The sequence below is a fragment of the Myotis brandtii genome, unplaced genomic scaffold (assembly GCF_000412655.1).
Source record: "Myotis brandtii unplaced genomic scaffold, ASM41265v1 scaffold43, whole genome shotgun sequence".
In the NCBI taxonomy this organism is placed as follows: Eukaryota; Metazoa; Chordata; class Mammalia; order Chiroptera; family Vespertilionidae; genus Myotis; species Myotis brandtii.
In genome coordinates this window covers 2,607,265-2,632,732 of record NW_005366455.1, presented here as the reverse complement: position 1 = coordinate 2,632,732, position 25,468 = coordinate 2,607,265, and the positions used below count along the sequence as shown (strand labels likewise).

General features: G+C 39.1%; 1 protein-coding gene across 1 annotated transcript in view; it reads left to right on the top strand.

The window, feature by feature from the left end:
- Window positions 1–25,468, top strand: part of ADAM23 (ADAM metallopeptidase domain 23) — a 149,172-nt gene that overhangs the window by 59,220 nt on the left and 64,484 nt on the right. The window contains exons 4-6 of the mRNA XM_014546091.1: window positions 11,723–11,786; window positions 21,475–21,557; window positions 22,770–22,833. Of these exons, the coding sequence (XP_014401577.1) occupies window positions 11,723–11,786; window positions 21,475–21,557; window positions 22,770–22,833 (211 nt within the window). The remainder of the gene's footprint in view (window positions 1–11,722; window positions 11,787–21,474; window positions 21,558–22,769; window positions 22,834–25,468) is intronic.

Sequence of the window (25,468 nt, the reverse complement as noted above, 5' to 3'; positions counted from 1 at the left end):
CCCTCAGCTTCCCGTGGATTCCTCGGAGTGGAGTGTGATGTGCCAACTTGTCTCATCTTTTGTTTCTTCTGAGTTTCCTGGATTATTGACTCATCATCAACAAAACTGCATTAGAATGCCCCCTCTGTGTAGGCAACAAAACCGAGAACATAGTACCTGCCCTTTCTGTGGGATGGTAGTTTGGAGAATCTCATTTTCTTATCTGATGTTTACCTGCTGATAGGACCTCTAGCCTCCACATATATTTCAACTGCTGATTATTCTCTTACCTAGAGTTTTGACTCTACCAGACTACTAGGTTCTGAATTTTTCTCTGAATGTAGTCCACTTTATTTTCCACCCTTATTGCAAGTTACTCACCTTGGTATGGCTTTCTTGGATATGAATTAATTCACATATGAAGGATTTTTCTCCTTCCCCATCATCTCCAATCCTACCCACTAATGATCCTGGCAATTACTATTGATACTCAGTGAATTTGCCATTATAGATCACATATAATTATTACAGTTTCCACCAGGGTTCTAAAAATATCTGGTTTTAAGATGAAACTAAAAATAGTTTCTCTAAAAGGACCTAAATAGATTAGTTTCTCCTTTTTTTCTGTGTCAGTCTCCCTGGGATTTGGCTGCTTTTAAAGTCTTATAAAAGTTTTGCTTTGGTCCAAACAGTGAGAGGCATTTTAATGGTGAATGGATAAGATTGTCTACATGGGCTTAACATTTATAGACAATTTAATGAAAGTTATGTGGCTGGAGGAAAAGCTCATTTATAGAAATCGTCTTAAAAATCTGACTTATAAATCTGCTTTTTTCTACCACCATTGATTTGATTACTGGGACATTATATACATTAAAATAGAAGGAAGATGTCTGCCTATAAATCATTTTAAAAGAATTTTAAATACATTTAGAAAATAAAATACAAATACTTAATGATGTGAGTAACGTTTAAAAGGTGAAAATTCAATTGTTGTATTACACAAAATGTCCAGGTTGTATAATTAGACTGGAATAGATTAAGTTGGTAACCTGTAATCATTGTTTTAAACATGGTTTTCAAAGTGATATCACATCTCATGAAATTTGCTTATCATAAGCTACTTATCATAAGTACTTATTTTTCTGTTACCCTTGGTTTTTCATATCTTTATGATAAAGCATGTTCGTATGACTTTAAATTTTGGAATAGTTTTAGTTACAATGAAGTAATGGTTTTGTAGTTGGGTTGTCTGATTTTCAACACACCACTTAAATAAGTTGGTATTAACACAAATGTGGCTTTAGCAGACCTTGATCATTAGCTCTCAGATTAGTTTCTTTGAAAATGTTTTCTGTTCTTTATTAATCTAATGTGTAGAAAGAGTTTATTACTTCACACCTTAGAATTGAGGTGTTCTTTTTTGGTTGAGGTACAGAGAAATACGTAGAATTAGAAAAACATTATAAAGCAGCTCTGTACAGTATGTATGGAGCCAGGAATGGAACTGTTCTTTCAGCACCATCTGGAAGGGGTCGACCTGAAGTCCCAGCATACTGGCCCAGTATACGGACAGTTGATTATTTGACAAAGCCTGTAGCAAATGGATGAGATGTGTGCAGGAATAGCCCTCAAGTTCCAGCTTAGCATGGGTATGTTTTTAGGGTAGGAGATGATGGCAGTCATGCTCACACTCACCATGCTAGAGTTGGAAGTTTCTTTAGAGATCCTATAATCTAGTGTTCTTCTTAGGAAGAATACTTGCTCCACAATCTCAGAGATGGTCAGTGCCAGAGAAAGGCTAGGAATTGGATCTCTTGATTCCTGTTTACCTGCTTATTCATTAATTTATGTTAATTCATTCACCAAACAAATAGCTCTGGCTGCCTGCTTAGTTCAGGCATTCTTCCGTGACTGAGGCTGTAACAGTGAGCAAAACGAAAAAAGCCCACTTAGCGCTCCGATAAACCACATCGAATCTGAAATGCACACTGGTGGCAAGAGATCCCCTTTCCAGAGAAGCTCAAGATGAATGGTAGTTTTTTCCAATAAATTTTGTCATTTTCAAAAGTCTGTTATTATTATTTTGAAGTGGTACATAATTTGGAAGAATGAAAAATTCTCTTAGGTTGGACAAATTAGCCTTTAGGCACATTATGACTTTTTTTTAAACAATCAAAGTCTCAGTGAATAATTTTCTAATAAATGTGCTCAGAAGGTGGGATAAGTTTGAAGATCATTTTTCTAAATGGTAATTTAAAAAAAATTGGTGCCATTTTGTATGATAATCATTTTGTACTTGCTTGAAAAAATTAAAAAGTTCTTTTTCTTCCTCCTCCTTTTTTTGCTATGTTGTGCTCTTACCTGCCATATTGGTTTGATATGTTTCTAATTGCTACATTGGGATAATTTCTTAAGCATTTCTAATATTTAGGACGACTATGGTTATCTCTAAATGTGCCTGTGTTATATGTGTGAAGGGTACCATAATTGCACAGCGTTGTCTTTGCTTAGTACAGAGAAACCTTAGTGCAGTGACAACTTCAAGTGCCTCTTCCTTTATAGGGCCGTGCAGGCTTGTCTTTAGTCTGTCGTCTCCTGAGACTTGCTCTGCAGAGGATTTGGGTCTCAGTTCAGCCAGGAGATACCACGCATGCTCAGATTGTGGCAGCAGGAGACAAAGGGTTAGCCACCTAGGTAAGGTAAAAAGACAGGAAAAGAGCACACAAAAGACAATTGTGGTTGTTTTATACAAATCTTAACTCTTTATTAAAACAGCATAAAATTGCAAAGTTCGTACTAGCATTTGCATAACAAGTTTTAGGACAAACATCTCTGATTTACAATAAAGATATTTAAGCAAATGGAAATATTGAAGTAAAAAGCGAAGCAATCTCGAATCTTTGTTCATCTTTCCTTTGACTCTCCTTTGCTTCATTGTTTTTCTCCCATTCCGTCTTCAGCCATTAATTGAATGAGTGAAGGAAAGTTAAAGCTACAGGTTTTTACATGTGGAAAGGCCTTTTCTTGGTGTCTTAGCTGGGCTCTGGCCATCGTCTCCTGCTGCTAACATTAATTACTTTGCAGATGGCTCTAATTGACCCGCTAAAAGAACGAGTCTGTTCAGCCCTTCCCAGGCCTTCAAGTCTGGGCAGTTTCTGATGACAGAAATGTACTACTTGCTCTCAGCTCTTATAAAGGGAAGAGCCGTGTTCGGCCTTCCAAGTTCTGAGTCCTGGCCCTAGAGTGCCCTTTGCTTTCAAAGTTCCAACTCCTTGCTTAAACCCATGTTCTGTCTGGTCCCAAATCTGTCTCTGACACTGTCTCCCCTGTGACTGATGCCCTGGCCACGCTGGACTTCTAGCTGCTTCTGTGTGGTTCTCAACCTTTTCCTGCCTCATGTGCTTGCACACCCTGATCCCTGTCCATGTGACCTGCTCTGCCTTGCCCATATGTTCCTGTCCATATTTTATTATCAACCTGTCCTGGCCTGCTTTCTTTTTAAAAAGTTCCCAATCCTCTTAGTGGAAATTAATTTCCCCTTTAGAACCCCTTGAAGCTTTGTTACGATATTAGGTATTTGCTGCCTTGTCTTATTTTAATTAGAACATTATAACCACCTTGAGGCTAAGGACTGTCTTTTGTTTCTCTTCTGTCCTCACCCAAACTTCCTTCTGGTGTTCAGGGAATGTTGGTCTTATTGAGTTGGGGGGGCAGAGATGGCCAGGCCGCGCCACTACTCCCTGTGTGGTCAGTGGTGGTATTGTCAGCGTCTGGGCTCATTTCCTTTTCTGGGCCTGAAATTAGTCAATTCCCTTCCTGTTTCTCTTCCTTTAAAAAAGCATAACTTGTAGTTTTTTTACTTTAACAGGTAAAAAATTCATTGTAAAAACCTTAGGAATTATGGGTCAACAAAAGAAAGCAAAAACCATTGAAATTTTTACAGGAAGCAGTACCCCACTATTGTATTTGTGTGTATATCTCTGCAGATATTTTTCTATATGTGAACATACATATATAAACATAATTTTAAAAAGTTACCAAACATAATGTAATATTTTCTCATTTGTTTTTTATTTTTCACTGAATGATGTTGTGAACATCTTTCCCATCTTTCCAAGTGTCTGTGAAAACATAGAAACCTACTCACATCTACATCATTTGAAGAGAATAGCTGTGTGCGTGCATGCGGTATTTGTTCTTGTTTAATTATTTCCCCAGGAAATCTTTATAAGTAGCACTTATAAGATTATAAAAACTTGCGGATTTAGAGAGCAAACACGCTTTCAGGGCTTTTGATGGCTGTTGCTAAATTGCCCTCTGGAAAGGCATATTACATTAATTCATGTTCCCAATAGTAAGTAAGCGTGGAGTGCCTGTTTTCCTCTGTTCTTGCCAGCTCTGGCTAATATCATTCATGTTTACTTTCTAAACTGATGGGGGAAAGTGGTCCCTCATGGCTATTTTAACTCACAGGCCTTTTATTACTAATATAATTGTAGATTTGTATATGATTGATCACCATTAGTATTTTTTTTTCTTTTCTGTGAATTGCGTTGTGTACTAGAACATTATATTTTGTGAATCACCTGCCCATGTTCTTTGCCCTCTTTCTGTTGGGTTGTTTGCTTTTACTTGTTTTTGGCTCCTCATGTTAAAGATGTTAAAGATAGCAACTCTTTGTTTTTCATATTCTGTATTTTGTAAGTGTTTTGTTCTCAGTTCGTCTGGAAAATTTGTTTATGGTATTTTTGAACTTAGGAAAATTTAAGAAGTTTTTATAGTCATTTAAAAAATTATTTCTAGGTTTAATGTCATGCTTAAAATAGTGTCTCCTTAATATGCAGCTGTATTTTTATAGTAAATGTATGGCTTTACTTTTAAACATACATTCCTTTAATGACTATATCATTATTTGGTGTAAGATTTGATGTAAGGATCTAATTTTCCTAAAATGTTTAGTCAGATCTTCCAAACATATTTATCCTTTATTCACTCTCTTCTCTACCAATTTAAAATGCCATTGTTTCTACATTTTACATTTTGTGAACTAAATGGCGGACTAGGAAACAGAAGCATGGCAAGAATGAGACTTTTAATAACACTCTCGAGAGCAGGCGCCCATTGTACAGGAATACATGGTAGGGCAGGGAACATAGCCTATGTATTTAGACCCTCCTCCAGTTCCTCATTGGCTGAGGACTCTTTGATCACCTAATAGGTCACCTAGGTTTTGCTGTCTCCCATTGGGTTATTTAAAAAAATGGGCTGGGCCTTCTCTAGTTGCCTCTACCTCCCTTTGTCTAGGGAAATCTTCCTAGGGCGTGTGCTATCAGCCACACATAAAGCTCTCATCCTCTCTCCCCACCCCCACATCCTGTTTGCTCTGGGGAAATTCAGCAGCCGCCTGGCCACTTGCTCTTTCTTTTCTATGAAGATAAATCAGAGGCATATTTCTTACAGCTTGAATCTCTTCTCAACTTTCTGTTCTGCCCTCTGGGCTGTCTCATCAGACCTTGCTCACTGTATCTTGGTTACTGTCACGGTATATAAGGTCCTATTGCCACTCATCTTTTTAAAAAAATGTTCGGGTACTTATTCTTTAAGATGAACTTTAGAATAATTTTGTTAAGGTAAAAAACTTTCTGAAGTCTTGTTTGGGATTAGATTCAATTTATAGAGTGTATGTATATCCATACATATGTACATATATGTATAAATATATGTATAAATATTCACATACATCATACATATGTAAAATTTGCTGCCATTGTCATTGTTAGCAGAAACTTTCCCCCAGAGATTATTCCTACATTGTTTTTCAGTGCACATAGAAATGTATTTTATTTTTGCATGTTTATCTTATAACCATTCATGTACACCTGGGAAAAATGGATGTTGTATAAACAAATGTGCACTTTTTCTATATGTACTAAAAATGGTAGAAGCAGGGAGTTCTTGCTCTAGGATGTGGTAAGAACTGGACTTAGAGGAAAGTCATTTCTCTGGACAAGGTCATTAGAAGGCAAGCTTGATAGTAATGGATTTATATCCATTCCCTACAATTTCACTATGTGTGATGCCTGGTTTCATACTTGTATAACTAAATATTGGGCAGATCAGAACATAACCTAGATTAGCAATATTCGACAAACTGTAATATTCATTACTTGAAAATTGTTAAAGCGTTTCAGTTATGTATAACTGTGTTCAAAAAGTATGTCACCTTTATTTGGATGCAGTTTTCTTTGTGTTTAAAATTTTTTGTTTCATGACATATGGGGTTGTAAAAACACATATGTGAGAATAACTATAATTGTATCATAGAGGAATTTCAAAATTACTAGCCCACTTTCAGAGATCCTGGCAGTCATGTGTTCTAATTTAAAAGTCGGAGAAGAGAAATGAAACATCTTTCTTTTTTATTTAATGAAGGGTGCTTCTATTGGTGCTACCTTCTCAAGCGAATTCTGAATTGGCGAATCAAGCTAGCTTGAGTCAGAATGTTCAGCTGTTATATCACCTCAAATTTATCCCTTTTCTCCCTCCTAACTTCTTCTTTCTCTACTTCCCTTTCTATTAATTTGCAGCCTGCCTATGTTTCCTGTTTTTAATATACTAGAGTGTTCTTAACTGTATTATGGTGCGTGGGACCATCACCTATGAGGTGCAGGAGTGCCTACTCATTAAAATTCTGCTGCAACCTCTTATGTGGTTTAGGAACTCATTAAATTCCCACTGTGACCCTTCAAGAAGCTTACACCCCGACACGACACCTCCATCCTGCTTGTGCTAGGCATGTTCTCCACCTGCAGCTCTGTGCCTATGAGGTGTGCCCACATTCCCCAGCCCTGGCCTAGCAGGCCACCTTTGTTTGACCTAACGCAAAGCCTCAATTCAACCGATAATTACTTGCATCCACTTAACATATTTTTACGCCCTTAAGTCCCAACCTTTCCATACCTACAATATTTTAACACAGCTTAAAAGTCTTACTGTATTGTACCCAAAGGAGTATATATCTTCTAGTTGAAACAACTTTTGGTATAAAAATGTTTTTAGGTGGGATGAAATCAAACTTAAAACTTGAGAAAAGTGATTGAAAAATCATTTTACTTTTAAGTCTATTGTTTTAAAAAAGGAAAGCAATGTAAGGGCAGAAGGATTATTGTAAGGTTACAGTCTTATGTGTGTATGAATGTGCTGAGTTTAAATTCTGTGTCTCTCTTCACTGCATTTTTTGGTATAAAAATGTTTTTAGGTGGGATGAAATCAAACTTAAAACTTGAGAAAAGTGATTGAAAAATCATTTTACTTTTAAGTCTATTGTTTTAAAAAGGAGAGGAATGTAAGGGCAGAAGGATTATTGTAAGGTTACAGTCCTATGTGTGTATGAATGTGCCGAGTTTAAATTCTGTGTCTCTCTTCACTGCATTTTATAGTATTGGATAAATTAAAAATATTTATGTTTAATAAAAGGAAAAGAGAGAAGCCTGTAGTGTAACGAGGGAGTGGGCACGGTGCTTCATTGTACAATGTTCTTTATGCTTGAAGCTCCACGAAGTTGAGAATATTCACCGTGACCAGCATTTGTTGTCATTAAATATGAATGTGAGACCTGGTGGGGAGGGAGGCAGCAGACTTCTTGGGTGAATATGTTAAGGGCCATTTGGGATGATCAGGGCTCCCAATACTGGGAAGTTAAACACTGTCAGACAGAGGATAATCAGATGAGAGCATTATGAAAGTGGATATTAGCAGCATTCCTTTCTTTCTACACATAATTTTTCATTCTTTGTTCACATAACTATTGACTTCTGTTCCAATTCCAGTTTGAACACATATGGAAACTAATTTATGTGTTTCACCAGTGCGGCTTGAATTAGGGTATTTGTGCTACTGTTCACTTCAGAACAAAGGCACTTGTGTCACATGGCATGGCGGGTCAAGACCTGACAAGTCCAGGTTGCTAGAGTGACCGTGGACTCACAGCTTCCCAGCTTCCACATCTTCCAATGCTCACTCTTCTCCCAACAGCTACCTGCTGATATTATGTGCTGAGAAAGAGAAACTGAGGTGCCTACGCAAGACTGTCTTAAAATGGTGGCATGTAAAACAATTACAGAACCCAAAACAATGAGCAGAGGAGACATACTCACACACTGCTTGCTTAGTAGCATCTCACCTTTAGGGTGTTTTTCATCCATAGCCTTGCCTGACCTCTCATGTAGAACTTGATGTGTGTACCATAAATTTGACCTTTATGTAACCACTAGAGGCCTGGTGAACAAAATTCATGCAATAAATTTGACCTTTATGTAACCACTAGAGGCCTGGTGCACAAAATTCAAGCCCGGCCTGCACTCTCTCCAATCCAGGACCCCTTGGGGGACATCCCTCTCGCAATCCAGGACCGCTGGCTCCTAACCACTCACCTGCCTGCCTACCTGATCGCCCCTAACCACTCTTCCTGCCTGCCTAGTTGCTCCTAATTGCTCTCCCCTGCCGACCTGATCCCCCCTAACCACTCTCCCCCTACCTGATCGCCCCTAACCACTCTGCCTGCCTGCCTAGTTGCCCCTAACCGCTCTCCCCTGCCGACCTGATCCCTCCTAACCGCTCTCCTCTGCCAACCTGATCACACCTAACTGCTCTCCCTTGCCAGCCTGATTGCCCCTAACCACCTCTGCCTTGGCCCCCACCACCGTGGCTTTGTCCAGAAGGATGTCCGGAAGATGTTCAGTCTAATTAGCATATTACCCTTTTATTAGTATAGATGTGCCCCACTTTCCCCAGAACAGTCCTTCCTGATGTATGTCTGTAGTCCTAGCATAATTATTAATATACCTCTTTTTCCTCCCAGAAATGGCCTGATTTGGATAAATGATGTAGCACCCAGTTGGTAAGCCTTGGTGCTTACTGCTCTTCTTCGAGATTTTCCTTAGCTCTGCTGGTGAGGGAAAGCCTGCCCTGCTGGTTTCTAGGTCCCTTCAGAAGAACTTGTTCTGCTCCCAGCCATCCACTCCATGTCCTCATCAGAGATACAGCCCGAGAGCTCAACCTGCTCATTTCAGAACTGGACGTTCTAGAGACTGGTAGTTCCACTATGTTTTACAGGGAAGTGAATGATTTTTCACTCGTGGAGAACAGATGGTTTACCTGGGGCCCAGTGCCTGCCTTTCCTAGGAGTCTTCCTCATCGCCCCAGGCCCTGTTACCTATGCTGTCTCATTCTGAACAACATGATTATCCCACTCACAAGCTCTCAGGACAAGGTTACCTAAAAGAAAGCATGTGGTTCATTCTTTAGAGTAAGGGATTCAAGATATTTTCCAAAACGCTAGAAACCATTCACCCTTCATGGTGCGGGCCTGACATCTCCTAGATGTTGGTCGATGTTTGCTCACACAGCGAATATTGATTAGGGTTACCGTGTGCTAGGCATCATGCAGGTGCTAAGGATGCTACAATGAGTGAAAGAAAGTTTTAAGGGAGGGATAGCTGTGGTCAGCCAGGAGGAAAGGATGGAGCAAATGGGGATGTGTGCTATTTATAGGAAGTGGGAAGGTGGAGTAATGGGCTATGGGAGCATACGGTGTCCTTTTATGTCTATCTCAGTGTCTGTTACAGGCTCCTAGAAAAGGAGCTGTTTTTCTTCTTTAATATTCCCCAAAGCAGTCAATACTAGAAAGAAGTGTGTAACTTGGGGGAGTGGGGTGGAGGGAGAGGCCCTTTAAAATGGAAAAATAGAATAATTAAAGTGACCTTTATCAGATCTGGCAGTTAATGGTTAGAAAACCATCTGCCTTTGTAATTACAAGCAAAAGTAGCAGTCTAAAAGAACTTTTATTTGCCACCTTTAGACATGCTCCAGTGACTGTGTGGTTGAGAATTTTGAAAATAATGAATTACCTGTAGAGAGAGGTAATTAGAATGCAGTTAGCACAACCTCTCTGTCTCCTGGTGAGACAGGAAGTGTTCCTCAGAGAAATGTTATTATCAACAGCCCTGTTTATGTATATTCCCGGCGCTGCTAGCTGACTTCATTAACTAGATATGAAAGAAGTTTCTGCACCCTGTCAGGCATTCCCAAGAATACAGAGTGAAGAATTGTTATTTTGACTATTGTTTAGATTTTAAAAGGGAATGGGTATGTGCCATGTAGAATCATCAAGAGGTACACACATTTAATTAGTCATTCCATTAGAAAAACCTGTCCAGGGCACAGGCCTGTGCTTTATTTCTGTGTAGTGAAGGCTGCCCTTTGGCTCATGTAGGAAACCATGCCAGCTGCGCAGTGCGCCTCCCAGGAACTCTGCTGACTGGCTCCCACCCTCCTCCAGCCTCCTCATTCGCTCATTTTAGAACTGCAGAATCATGAGTCCTATCCTATGTCGGTTAAAGAAGTAGTGTCAAGAGTTCCGAACAAGAAAACCTACAGTTAGGTAGAATCACAGAAAGCAGACTGTCCGAGCAGGAAGGGACCTGAGGGCTCGTCTGCTCCAGCCCTTCCTTTTGCAGAAGAGGAAATGGAGGCCTACATGTAAGACATGCATCTGTCTCATAGCAGAACCTACTGTTGTCCTTCAGTTACCCATAGGACTGTAAGAGTTAATACCCCTACAGTCCTTAGAACAGTGCCTAGGACATACTAAGTGCTCAGTAAACTCGAGTTATCACTTGTTATTACTTTTAGTGGCAGAATTCAAATGAGAATCCAAATGCCCTAACGCAGCCCAGTGTTCTTTCATATTTTGCATGTCCCATGTTGTAGACAGAGAAATGTGTTTGAAGAAGTTGAGTTAAAATCAAGAGTGACGGCCTCAATGCCATTGCTGAGCGTGTGCTCCATGCTGAGTTCTGGGCTAAGCACTGCATATGCGTTTTCATTGAATCCTCACCGTGTCCTGTGAGATTCACACTCTTTCTCGTCTTCATTTGACTCCCATAAAGGCCAATAGGTAACTTGTCCTTAGTCACACCATTATTAAGGGGCTGGGCTAGGCTTTAAAGCCTACTTTCTCTGACTTCAAAGTCTATATACATAACTGTGATTTTATTTCAGGAGTTGGCAAATTATGGCCCTTGGACCAAATCCAGTCCTTCCTGGTTTTGTACAATTCTGGATTGAGAATGTTTTTTTTTTAATTTTAAATGGCTGATCAAAAATAAAGAAGAAGAATATTTCACGATGTGTGAAAATTATGTGAAATTCACATTTCAGTGGTCATAAATGAACTGTATGGGAACATAGCAGTGCTCTTTCGTTTGCATGTTGTCTGCGGCTGGCTCTGAGATGCAACAGCAGAGTTGAATAGTTGTGATAGGGATCCTGTGGCCTGAACAGCCTACTACCCGGCCTTCATTCTATCCTCCTTCTCAGTGATGATGCTTTATGAGATTCTAATTATTTAGAGGACTATAGTGGGATTTTACAGGGCCTAACTCCTCCTGTTCCCTGCCTTCTTTGTTTGTTCTATATTAATTGACATATCAATCAAATGATGAATAGTGTGTATAAAAGAAGCTCACCCTTAAATACCTGTATCTTGTGTTTTGAACAGACTGAGGGATGATTTGTTGCTGGATAACCTTGAGACTTGATGATGACCTTTTTTGTTCTCTGGACTGTAGTTACTTGTCTGTGGTGTACATGCCCCCCCATATCCATTTACTGAGCTGATTATTTTTAAACCTCCAAGTATCTTAGACGCAGAACTCACTCTATTGTCTTTCCTTTGTAGTGGCTTGCTGTCTTCTGATTACGTGGAGATTCACTATGAGAATGGGAAGCCACAGTACTCTAAGGTACGGTTAACAGCGTATGAAGTCCTGTAGTATAAATAGACTTAGTCATAGGCCTGGTCAAGGCACACTACATGGTTTTGATGTCTGTCTTCAGTAAAAGTATTTGTCGTCTTATACAATGGCACAAAAAATTATGTTTTTAATTTTAACGTACATTTAGAAGAAATTTATTAAAAACTTCCAAATGTTGAAGATAACAATAGAAATTCAGTATATTTAGGGCAGTAAAGAAACGTTTGTTTTGGTTATACATACAGTACATTATGTAAGTGAATGGTAAAAAGAGCTATACAGTTCCATATCTGCATTTTAAATTAGTAGCTAACCAGGCTATGGTCATAGAAACTGAATGGCAAGACTGGGTGGGTCATTAGAATGAGTATTTAATCCAAGTGACTCTGGTGCCCCAGAAGGGCAGAGGACAGGTAGGGGAAGGAAGATTTAGGGAGCACCCTCCCTCCTCATCTCCACAACAATTCTTTGAGGTGGATATTATTATTCCTGTTGTGCAAAGGAAGAAATGAAGGCAGAGAGAAGGCAAATAAACCTGCCAGCAAGCATTGTAATATGAAGGTAATTGGGTACTTGATTTCCTTCAGTGGGAGGTTAACTTTTGTTCTCTTCAATAAGGAGCAAGTGGGTTTAGATGAAAACCAGAGGTGGATTCTTTGTATGGAAGGAGCAGTGATTTCTGCCAGTGGAATGGCTCCATCCAGACTTGGATCTACAGGAAGTCCACAGGGTGCCGTTGAGCCGAAGCAGTGTCCACGGATACCACAGGCGTGGGAGAGGACACAGAGGGGAACAAACCAAAGTGGGGACAGTCATTGGATTCTTTTTTTCTAAATTGCTAGAGTATCGGTAGAAAAGTGGACCTTTAATGTGTGGGTTTGCTGGGTTGTGCAGCACAGAGAACTGGGTTTGTCAGTCTGATAGCCTCACGACAAATAGTTACTTGTTAATACTGCCCAGGGGGACCTGGCATTGCTCAGGATTTATAACTGTCCCATCATTAGTGATTTGATGTGTGTTCTAAACCTGTGAAATTTTCCACCACAGATTAAGAACGTCCATATATTATTTTTACTAGTCCGTCAGTTCTTGCCTGAGGCTGCATGGGGGGTGGTGTGGGGTGGTGGTGGTGATGGTGGTGTTTGAGTCTCCCTAAAAGTTAATGCTGTGGAAAGTGAGCAGAAATGCTAAATCAAGCAAGGTAACGGTGCTTCCTGGCACTTGTACAAGCCACAGCTCTGTCCTCATGCCAGGGCCGGGAGCATTGCGGATGCTGAGTCATGAGTGTGGTGTAGAGATTGTAGAGAACTTTATAGACTCAGCAAACAAGCCACCTTTCCAGGCTGCAGTAACCTGACGCAAACTAATCACTAAGAAGTTTATATATATGTTAGAAGCAGAATAGCTAACGGCCTCCAGAGGTCATTGGAGGTCCCCAGAGGAGGTCTTATCATTAGTAAGACACGCCAAATCTTGTGTCAGTTGAAACTAAAACTTAAAACAAAGGGTAGTTCAACGCTGGCCAAATAAGTGTTCATTGCAGTTTGTGTTTGTGGTCATTGCTTTTCTCTTATTTATGACCCATTTTCTCCAAACAGCTCATATACCCAAACTTGCTTCATATATAATGAATTAATGGTAACCGTCTGGTTTTTATGTCTATATCTGTATATATATATATACCCCTCCCTCCCAAACTTAAATGATATGCCCCTTAAATATCTTGTAGCAGGATTTTTTAACCTAACAATATTATAAGCATTTTAGCATATGTTAAATAATCTCCTAAACTTTTATTTTAAAATATACATGATATTCTTTCCTATTTATTTGCTATAATTTGTTTAAAAATCCCAAATTAGTAGATATTTAGATTGTTTCTAATCTTTCACTATACAACCAATTAAGCATTTTAGCATATGTTAAATAATCTCCTAAACTTTTATTTTAAAATATACATGATATTCTTTCCTATTTATTTGCTATAATTTGTTTAAAAATCCCAAATTAGTATTTAGATTGTTTCTAATCTTTCACTATACAACCAACTCTAAAGAAAGGCTTTTCAGACATATTTGAACACATCTTTGATCATTGCTTAAGGATTAATTCTGATAATGGGATTTTTCTGGGTCAAGACAGGCACCTTGTTTTAAAGCTTTTGTTACATCTTGAGTTTTTCTTTCTGAAAGTTTATATATAAATTCACATTCACACCACTATTACATACATATCTTTAAAAACATTTTTTTAAAAAAACTTCACATTGCATTCCATGTTGTTTAAGAAAATCTTAAACAGAGTACCAGGATAGAGCGTCGGCCTGCGGACCAAGGGGTCCCAGTTTTGATTCCGGTCAAGGGCATGTACCTTGGTTGCGGGCACATCCCCAGTGGGAGGTGTGCAGGAGGCAGCTGATCGATGTTTTTAACTCTCTATCCCTCTCCCTTCCTCTCTGTAAAAAACCAATAAAATATATTTTTTTAAAAAAAGAAAATCTTAAACAGAGTACCAGGAATTAACATATAAGATTGTTTGGGTTAAATAAACGGGTCGCGACCCACAGGTTGAGAACCGCTGATTTAGACAAAAGTACACATACACAATACACACACACACACACGCACACGCGCATACACATACACACATGATTAGACAGAAACAGATTCACTAATAGCCTGTTGGCTTTACTGTTATGAATCATAATGTAAATATCTGATATGCAGGATGGTCTTAGGCGACCCCTGTGAAAGGGTCGTTCGACCGCCAAAGGGGTCGCGACCCACAGGTTGAGAACCGCTGATTTAGACAAAAGTACACATACACAATACACACACACACGCGCGCGCGCACACACACATACGCACATAATTAGAGAGAAACAGATTCACTAATAGCCTGTTGGCTTTGAAGTTAAATATAAATGTGGACATTTAATATATTCTGGGAATTAATTTGAAACAAAGTGATGAGTCCATACTTTGTGAAGCTTGTCTAGGTTTTCCTACTTCAACATCGCCTGGCTCCTACCTAGTTCCCACTTCCAGCTCAGAAGGGGCTCATGTCTTAGGCTTTTACTTTTGCTGGGTGAAAATACTTCTTTTCTTATGAAGCAAATATAGGAACTGGAGAGGTCAACCACCTAAGTAGGTAACATAGCCTAGGTGTCAGGTAGTCAGTAAGTACATAGGGGAGACTTCTGTTCTGCACCTGACACAAAATTAGCTTTTGTTGGAGTTTCTAGCACAGTGCTTTGTACACACTATACAATAAAGCAGTGTTGTTGACTTGTTGATCAACTTTGTTGAACCTATTAAAAATAAATTAATTGTTAGTATTTTAGTTCTTATAAAAGAATTGGACATCCATATGACGGCACAAAAGAATATTTTAAATTTAGCATATTTCTATTAAACCCCTTTAAGGTGAACCATTAACTTTATGTGCTTGCTAACACGTTGGTTTCTCTTCTGCTGATAAAAAGAGCTACCACCTGGCCAGCATAAGATTGGATAGAGAGATGCAGTGCTCCCATCCCTACTTCCCTCGACCTTATTGGGTAGGGAAATTGTCCTTTCCTTGCTCTATTTTCTCACCCAGACTTCTTCCTGTTTAAATTTAGCATATTTCTATTAAACCCCTTTAAGGTGAACCATTAACTTTATGTGCTTGCTAACACTTTGGTTTCTCTTCTGCTGATAAAAAGAGCTACCACCTGGCCAGCAGTAGCTCCCATCCCTACTTCCCTTGACCTTATTGGGTAGAGAAAATTTTTTTTCTTGCTCTATTTTCTCACCCTGACTTCTTCCTATTCCCTTGCTCACTCCTGCCCAGGGTCATAAGAGTGACCTAACTGGTGGGAAGGGGTTGGGCATGACTGTGTAATCCCTTCCTCTCTTTCTTTTGTGATATCACCTCCCTACAGGAAGAGCACCTTCTCTCTACTTTTCCATGCTCTCAGTTGTATAGTGGCAGCCTGGTAACAGGGGAGGTGAGAAGGGTTGTTTGCCCCATGTTGTCTGTGCTTAGGTGGGTAAGTCTGGATAACTCAGGGTATAGCATTAGCAGGCCTATTGGATTCTCGGTGAATCCTCTCCTCCAGTATAGTGCTATCAAAAATGCAGGTGATCTGTTTTTTATTTGTTTCAGTCCTGTGTCACTCTTATTTGGTTCTAAACTTAATTGGGTACCACTTCACATCCTCTAGGATGGCTATAATAAAAAAGATGTACAACAACAAGTGTTGGCAAGAATGGAGAACTGGAACCCTGATACACTACTGGTAGGAATGCAAAATGGTGGAGCTGCTTTGGAAAATAGTTTGACAGTTCCTCAAAATGCTAAGCATAGGGTTCCCTTATGACCCAGCAATTCTAAACCTTTACATATCCAGGTGAACTGAAAACATATGTCCAAGCAAAAACTTGTACATGAATATATCTAGCAGCATTATTTATAATCACAGAAAATTGGAAACAACCCAAATGTTCATCAGTTGACCAGTATATAAACTAAATGTGGTATAATCACACAAAGAAATATTATTCAGACATACAAAACAATGAAGTGCTGATTCATGCTACACCATGGATCAGTCTTGTAGACATTATGCTAAGTGAAAGAAGTCAGACACCAAGGGCCACATATTATAAGATTGCATTTATTTGAAATGTCCAGAATATGTAGGCAAATCCATAGAGATCAAAAGTAGATTAGTGGTTGCCAAGGGCTTGGGGGGTGGTGGTGCAAAGGAGGAATGGGGAATGACTGCTAGTATAGGGTTTCCTTGTGAGGTGATCCGAATATCCTGGACATAGTGGTGATGGTTTCGCAACCCTCTGAAAATACTGAAAACCACTGAATTGTATTCTTTTAAAGAGTAAATTTTATGGTTTGTCAATTATATCTCAAAGGAAAAAAGCCTCAAGTAGGGGAATGGTGGTTTATTTAACTACCTTCTCAACAAACATCCATCTTCTGCTCCTTTAAGATTTTGCCACTTAGGCTCATGAATAAGTCATTCTTATTTATTAGGTTCCAGGTGCTGGATATATGTCAGTGAACCAAATAGATACAAATCTCTGTCCTCCTTCTTTTCTTTATCACTGTAATCACATCACCCTCCTACAGTGTTTTTTTGTGCTTTCCTTATCAAATCACCACTGTGGCTCAGCTTAAATTTCCTTCTTCCCCAAAGACTTCCGGGCAGGGATTGTCAGAGGGAACGGGCCTCAGTGGGCTTGGCTCAGGGCAGGCCTGAAAGTTAAAAAAAAAAAAAAATCCCCATGAAATCAAGAAAGCAGACAGTACTGGCTCCTCACAAAGCTATTTTAAGTTTGAGTAGTATAATTTTGTGTGAGCTATTAAAAATTTATATGGCATTGGTACAGCCAAACTGTTTTCATACTTGAATATCACTGCCAGTTTAATGAAGGTAAATAATTAAACTGGTGTCGCGGTCACAAGTTCTCTGATTCTCTAAAATAATTTTTCATTTTCTTATTCTGCCACATTCAAATTCAGATATATGTGTCCAATTATAGATATCTTTTTCTCTTTTGCTTACCAGCCCACTGATTTATTAAATAGGATTGATACACCCTGCTGGTTGATAAGTTTGAGGAATTTAAAGATATGCATATAGAGTAGTGAATATATTGTTATATTTAGAAATAGAGCCTGGAATATCAAATAGGAACTAAGGGCTATGTAGTTTCTTTTCAAACGTGTATCCACACGGTCAGGAGTTGATTGACAAAATCAGAGCTTGGTGACCATGAACGGCCAAGTTTATGAGAGTTTCTTAATGAAGATGATATGAACTGGGTGATAGAACTTGACTGAAGCAGATGAGGTCATCAAGCAGACACAAAGGTGGGGAAATTTTAAAGTAAAGTAAATTGAAACAAAAGGTTTCCTTTCCCAAATGGTTGTATTTAAAGTGAGTAGAATAAAAAAAACATTCCTTCATTTGATCAATAATACCTGGGATCCAAATCTTTCGCTCCTCTGTGTTATCAGCAGGCTCACAGAGTTGCTGCCCCAGCCACTTCTGATGACGAAGTGTCTTAAAGGATGCACATGACTTCAGTGTTTCGGTATTTGCAAGAGTGGCCTGGTGGTTTCCAGGGGACTCCTTAGCTCGGCAGCCTTGTGGAGCCGTGTCCGTTACTGGAGCATCACCTGGCCATGGAGCGCTCAGCTCTGTGCCAGTGGAAGGCTGAGAAAGTTGGGAGCATACTTACTAGGATTTTAAAGTTCCTTTGACTAGCCAGTAACTCTCACTTATCAGATGTTCCACTTTGTTCAATTTAATGAACTGACTGGCAGTTTTGTATCCCGAAATGCCCCTGGGGGCCCACATAGACTCGTGTCGTGTGCCGAATGAGCCCTTTGTGGCCCCCCTCCCTACTGTTCGCCTGGTCACAGATGTGTCCCACTCATAGGCGGTGGTCTCCAATTCACTGGCCAGCTCTCTTGAGCTGCTTGAGGCCTTCCTGACTAATCCGAGAGCCTGAAGATGTGGGATTCATTTTGGCTTTTCCTGTTGTTGGAAGAGCATTTTAACAATGCCTCCCTCTCTGTACGTGGAGATAGTGGTTACTGTGAGATAGTGGGTGTTCAAGATGGCTAGTTCTTGTGTGGAAGGCACCCCAGAGCTGACTGCCCAGTGCCACTGTGGACAAAGCCCACTAGAAGTGGCCTCTTTGCCTGCTCCACTCCTGTTACCCTGTTTCCCAAGAGGGAATGCCTCTTTTCAGTTGGGATTTATTTAATATGAAATACCTCAGGATGTTCCTTCGCAGTGGTGTTTACAAAATGCTTCATAGATCCGGAGAGTTGCTAAATAGTATTTCACTGGTAATGCTTTCTTGAAAACTTGGTATATATTTAGTAATTAGTAACTCAGAAAATTCTTTAATACTACTAGCACCCATACAGAATTAGAACCTGCCAAACTATTTATAGTGCTTAGTATAACTACATAATTAGATATTAACACTTTTTTTGTGATGATAAACATCAGGGATTGGATGTTACCTCAAGTCTCGTTTGCGGTCCGAAAAATATGGTGCTCCACATTTAAATATACAGGGAACTAACGCAGTTTCCTTCGGACAATACCCTGTTTTAATTAAAACAGGTAACAATGGCCTTTATACTGAGAGAGCATCAACCTTCAGTTTCCAATGCAAGTTAAATCTAAAAAAAGAATTTGGGAATATTTTCTGGGGAAAAATGAATATTTTTAGGAGTATCTGGAAAATACAGTTTTTCTTAGAAAGGTCAAGTAAATATGACAGTGTTTGCTATGCATTTCTAATAATCACCTGATTTAAGATAGCCTTTTAGTATGATACAAAGTGCTAAATAACCAGTTTGATGGAATTTGCAGTTACCTGTGACTGTTTTTAGAATCATGTGAAGAGTCTGAAGTTTAGTTACAGAGTCATGACCTGGATTCTGAAAGTGCTGAGATGTGTGATACCATTTGTCCTTATAAGTTCCAGAGTTGAATATGCAAATAGAATTTGACATATTATACACAAGTCAAAATTTATATACAAGATTGTTGTATGAGAACTGAAAAGCAACCTTTATAAAATATTATCAGGGTTATAATACCAAATTTAGACAACCAACATGGAAAATTTGTATTATGCTCTGAGGCTATTGTAGTACAATATAATAAGCAGTGATCAGAATGACTATAAATCATCAATAAAAAGTCAAAGTATGTCCAGTATATTCTACGTAAGAAAATAAATAGGAAGTTTCTGGTTAAATAATGTGACTTCAATGCTTATATTTATTCCCTTCTATAACCCACTCAAATAGCAGTTAAGAAGTAAAAAGGGCAAGCCAAGAGAAGAAACGCCAGCAGATGAGAGGTGTCCATCAAATTGTAGGAGAGAGAAAATGGATGAGGAGTAATTGTCCGAGGTTTGAGCTTTTCCTGCTCTCCCAAGTTCTTCTGGGCAAACCCAGAAGCCAGCCAGCTCATGTCACTTCACCCAGAAAGGCTCAGGGATTGAAGGCACATGAAAACAGAAAGGTTGGTTAAAAGTCTGCCTGGAGTCTATTTAAATCCCTGATCTACTCCATACCTCATATAGCCAGGTAGCCATATCTCCTGTACTCTGGTAGAAGAAGTCAGTTTTTAGAGAAATATGGAAAGGAGGGAATTATCAGAGAAACAGTAAAAGTCTCCCAGAACTGAAGTGCATGCATTTTCTCGATTAAAAGGTATAACAGAGTGCCCAGCACAATGAATAAGCAAAGACCCACACCAATGCATGTCATGAGATTTTATGAAAATGGGGATAACTAAAATTTCTTAATGTCTTCATGAAAAGGGAAAATAGATATGATAGAAAATATCTATTATTAAAATTACATCCAACTCACAACAGGAACATAGAAGTTGTGAGACTATGCAAAATGCCAAGAGAAAATAATCTCTATTCTAGAATTCTCTACCCACCCAAATGATCACTCAAGTTTAAAGATAGAAAAAGAAATTTTCAATTGTGCAAGTTTTCTCACCAACTTTATCTTCCATGAACACTTTTTCAAGAAAGTAGCAGAGGATGTGTGCCTCCAGAAAAGGGGAGGGTGAGATAATGAATGGAGAAGACTGGGGTATAGAAATCAATATAGCAGGGGTGAGGGAAGGGAGCTCCCAGAGTGATGCTGCAGAGAAGTCCTGGTTGGCAGGTATGCATCAGGTCTAGTAGGAGGTCAAAGGGAAACTATAAGGGTGTCTCCAGGAACAAAATAAATTGTGATAAATTACCGATATGTTTGAAGATAGGAGGAGAGTTGTAGATAATATTTTAGATAGTGGGGCTATTAAATACATGGGAAAGTCAGCAAACAAGAAAACAAAGCAAATATTCTTGAAAAACTTTAAAATGGAGCAAAAAAGAATATGTAATCACAACTATGTACAATTTTTGCATAGTTGTAATAGAAACACTAAATACCAATTTAACCCAAAACTGGTGATGCGGATTGGAATGTACTAGTATTGAAGGCAAGAGGGTTGTTAAGATTCTATATTAGGAAGATAATTCTAAAGTGAAATCAGGACAGAGGAGTAAAAATGTTCCATTCAGAAATACAGAGGTAAACAGCAGAAGAAGCAGTTAAAAATGATTGCTGTGGAGGTGGGGCGAGAGGGAGGAAGGAAATAGCTATATTAAAAAAATTGGCCTTGTAGTTACTATTTGATTTTGACAACTAATTTGTATATTATTTCCAATTTTTAAAGCTAATTTTTAATAGTAGGAAAGGAATTAATAACGTTTTATGTAATTTTCCATAAGAAATGATTACAAATAACAACATTGGGGTCTGTCCTCAGTTAGGTAGAAGACCTTATTCCAAAACAGTTTCTGTTACGTATCCACTCCCTTCCATGCTTAAGAAAGCTATATAAGTTGTACCAGTGGTATTGGTGTCTTATTCCCACCAAGCCTTTTCTCCTTCATTAAATTTTATAGGCACATGCTTGTCATAGAGAAGTTGAAAAATTGCCTAGCGCTTTGAGATTTCATATTAACCAGGAAGAGGTTTTAGGACCTTCCTCACAGTTGTTTTCGCTTTACAGACGTGTCCCAAGAAGTGAATCATGATGCAGAAAACATAATTTCTCAAACCTTCTGCGTTGTAGGGTGGAGAGCACTGTTATTACCATGGGAGCATCCGAGGCGTCAAGGACTCCCGGGCAGCTCTGTCGACCTGCAATGGACTTCAGTACGTGAGACTCTCATTGGGACAATGGACTTGCTTCCATTCATTCATCCTTTCCATCTTTTCTTTCATAGATAAGTCTTGTAGTGCCTCTTCTGTGCCAGTCCTATCTATGTCAGGGACTGGATATGGAGTGATGAACAAGGAGGGCATAGTCTCTATTTTCTTTTTTTTAAATCTTTAATTCCTTTATTGATTAAGGTATTACTCTATTTTCTTAACACTTAGAGTTTGCAGGAGATTCTGAGGTTAAACAGATGATTACACAGATTAATATTTAATTTGCCTTTTTGGTAGGTACTGTGAAGGGGAAGGACAGGGACTTATAGGGTGACCTAACCTAGATCCAGGAATGTTTCCCAGAGGTGGATGCTGGAGGACATATCAGCTGGATCAGTCCTAAGGATAACTAGGCACTAGCCAGGTGAGGGGGGTGTGAAAGAGAGGAGCTCATGCATCAGCTTTGAGGCAGGCTTTAAAAAATACCTGTAGCTGCCTTTAGACCCGAACCCACACACGCCATGTAAAGATCTATTTGTGCTCAAGTGAAGAAAAAGGATCTCAAAAATCTGATCTCTGCACATAACAAAAATTTCTGTATCTCCAAAAATTAAATGTGATTTTCCGCACAGAGGCATTCTGCTTAATGGAAATTCACATCGTGCAAGCGCAAAGATCCTTCATTTGCCTCTTTCGAATCAGATGGCTTTAGATTATTGTTACACATGAAGAACCTGACTATTTTCTTATCGATGATATTGGATTTGCATAACAAGAAATTTGGACTAGTCGTGCATTATTCTGGAGAAACAACTCGCGATACTGGAACTGCATGAACAGTCCAATCCCAGATTAACCTTCTAATCTGTCCATTTAATTAAAAAAATTAATCATGTCATGTATAATTTGTCTGCTCTTGGTGTATACTTTTTACACCCTGTGTAGCCTAGATGCTGTCTAGTGTAGTGTGGGGACCACCATGGGGTTCTGTGCAAATATATAGTTTAGATTTGAGGCAGTATAAAGGTATTTATTTAGATATACTCTTTCTTTTTTTAATCTTTAATTTCTTTATTGGTTAAGGTATTACAAGTGTGTCCTCATCCCCCCCATTATACTCTTTCTTTTTAAAGATGCAATATGCAGCTCCCCTGCTATTTCGTGCTGTTTGCTGTAATTGTTAATTTTCTCCTTGTGTGGTTTCTCACGCTGCAGTGGTATGTTTGAAGATAATACCTTTGTGTATATGATTGAACCACTGGAGCTGATTCATGATGAGGTAAGTCTGGCTGTGACATCAGTTTCCTTGTGATGTTTTATCCTTTCAGCATCTTTGCCTTTGAGCAATAAAGAGAACATAATGTAGATTTCACTGTGCATTTAAACATAGTACCTGTTTCAAACTTGGGGGGGGAGGAGAGAGAGAGAGAGAGAGAGAGAGAGAGAGAGAGAGAGAGAGGGGGAGAAGGAAGAAAGAAAAAGAAAGGAAGGAAGGAAGGAAGGGAGGGAGGGAGGGAGGGAGGGAGGGAGGAAGGAAGGAAGGGAGGAAGGAACATTGCTGTGACACATGCCCCGACTGGGATTGAACCCACAACCTGGGTATATGCCTTGACTGGTAATCAAACCCACCACCTTTTAGTGTATGGGATGACCTTCCAACCAACTGAGCCACACTGGCCAGGGCTAAACTAGCTTTTATTCTCACTCCTTCTTTAGATAATTGTACAACTATTAAGCATGTACTTAACTTTTGTGAGTCTGAGAATCTTCAGTGGGGAAATTTGTGGGTTGAACTATGATTATATTATATAATATTTAGGTTTCTTTAGAGGTAGGGGAGAAAATAATGTTTAGAGTCGTTCACAGACCATCAACTAGACAAAAAAATCACGAGGACATTATGCTAAGTGAAATAAATCAGGCAGACAAAGAGAAGTACGGTATAATGTCACTTATCTGTAGGGGCTCTAAAAAAACAACTTACAGAAATAGAAAGCAGATTAGTGGTTACCAGAGGCCAATGGGGAAATGGGTGAAGATGGTCAAAAGGTACATTCTTCCAGTTAGAAGATTATTAAGTTCTGGGAGTGTAATATACACCATGGTGACTATAGTTAACAATACTGTATTGTATATTTGACAGTTGCTAAGACGGTCGATCTTAGTTCTCATCACAAGAAAACATTTTGTATCATGTGAGGCGATGGCTGTTCACTAAACTTATTGTGAAGATCATTTTGCATTATCTACATATATCAAATCATTATGCTCTACACCTTAAACTTATACCATATTGTATGTCAATTATATCTCAATACATTCTAATAGTGTTGCTCACTAATAGCATGTAGCCAAATTTAAAATTTGGTATATGTTCATCAAATACTGTAATGAGAGTTACTACATGCTGGGTACTATTTTAGGTGCTGGGGATAAAATGGTGAACAAAATAGATATAGATCCTGGGCCTAATAGATCTTATAGTCTACAGGGGCAGACAGGAATAAACGGACTGGATAATTAATTATGGTATATTAGACAGTGATACAAACTAAGGGTTAAAAATGAAGCCAAATGGAGTTAAACCTTCACTTTAACTATCCAGGGAAGGGCACAATGGGATAGTAGTTTTGAATGAAGACCTTCTAGACATTAGGGAGCTGGAAGAACATTTCAGGAGAAGAGCCCATGCAAAGGCCCTGAGGCAGGACTGTTCCCAGTGTGTTGTAGGAAGTTAAAGGAACCCAGGTTGGAGAGGAGTTGAAAAGTGGGGGGAATGGTAGCCGATGAAGGCACTGAGAGGTAACAGTAGGGATGTTATGTCAGTGAAAAGCACTGCTACTGGGAAAATATTGTGAGAGTGATAGGATCAGAATATTGCAATCATTTGATGGGGAGCAGAAAATGATTTTGATCTTTAGAGATTTCAAATGTAGAAAAAATAAATTTTGAAACAGGTAGCCTGGCTGGTGTGGCTCAGTGCTTGAGCATCGACCTATGAACTAGAGGAGGTCACAGCTCGATTCCCAGTCAGGGCACATGCCTGGGTTGTGGGCTGGATCCCCAGTAGGGGGAGTGCAGGAGACAGCTGATCAACGATTCTCTCTCATCATTGATGTTTCTGTCTCTCTCTCCCTCTCCCTTCCTCTCTGAAACCATAAAAATATATTTTAAAAAAGAAACAGGTAATAGTCATATATGTAGGCTATTGACAATAACAGTTGAACACATTGAACACATTTAATTTCTTTGTTGTGGCAATGTATGAATATCGGGTAAGTTTCAAATTTGAGACAGAAAAGTCACTAAATTTTAAATGGTAAATGTGTGAATAATCCTATATAATTTTTCAACTGGTAACTATAAAAATTAACAGATAATGAGACAACGCCACCTAGATAAAGACATTTTTGATTAAGTAAAATGTTTGTCCCGTACTACAGTGGTAGGTAGAAAGCCTGTATACTGTATAGCAAAATTATTTGACGAGTTCAGCAAAAAATTAACTTTGATTTCTGGCATTAATTAATAGCCCTGTTACCCCCCCCCCCCAAAAAAAAAACCCACAAAAAAAACAAAACAAAACAAAATAAAGTAAAACCTACAGAACAAAACCAAACCAAAAAATAACAACTCCCTGCCCTGATCAGTGTGGCTCAGTTGGGTGGAGTGTCGTCCCATGCACCGAAAGATGGCGGGGATGGGGGTGAGGGGAATGTCCAGTTCCCATCAGGGCACATACCCAAGTTGTGGATTCGATCCCCTGTTGGACCACTTGCAGAAGGCAATGCATTGATGTTTCTCTCTCACATCAATGTTTTTCTCTCTCTCCTTCTTCCTCTCTCTAAAATCTTTTACAACAGCAACTCCCTAAGCCTTAGAGTTTTGTTTTTTTAAAGCCTTGAGATTATTTT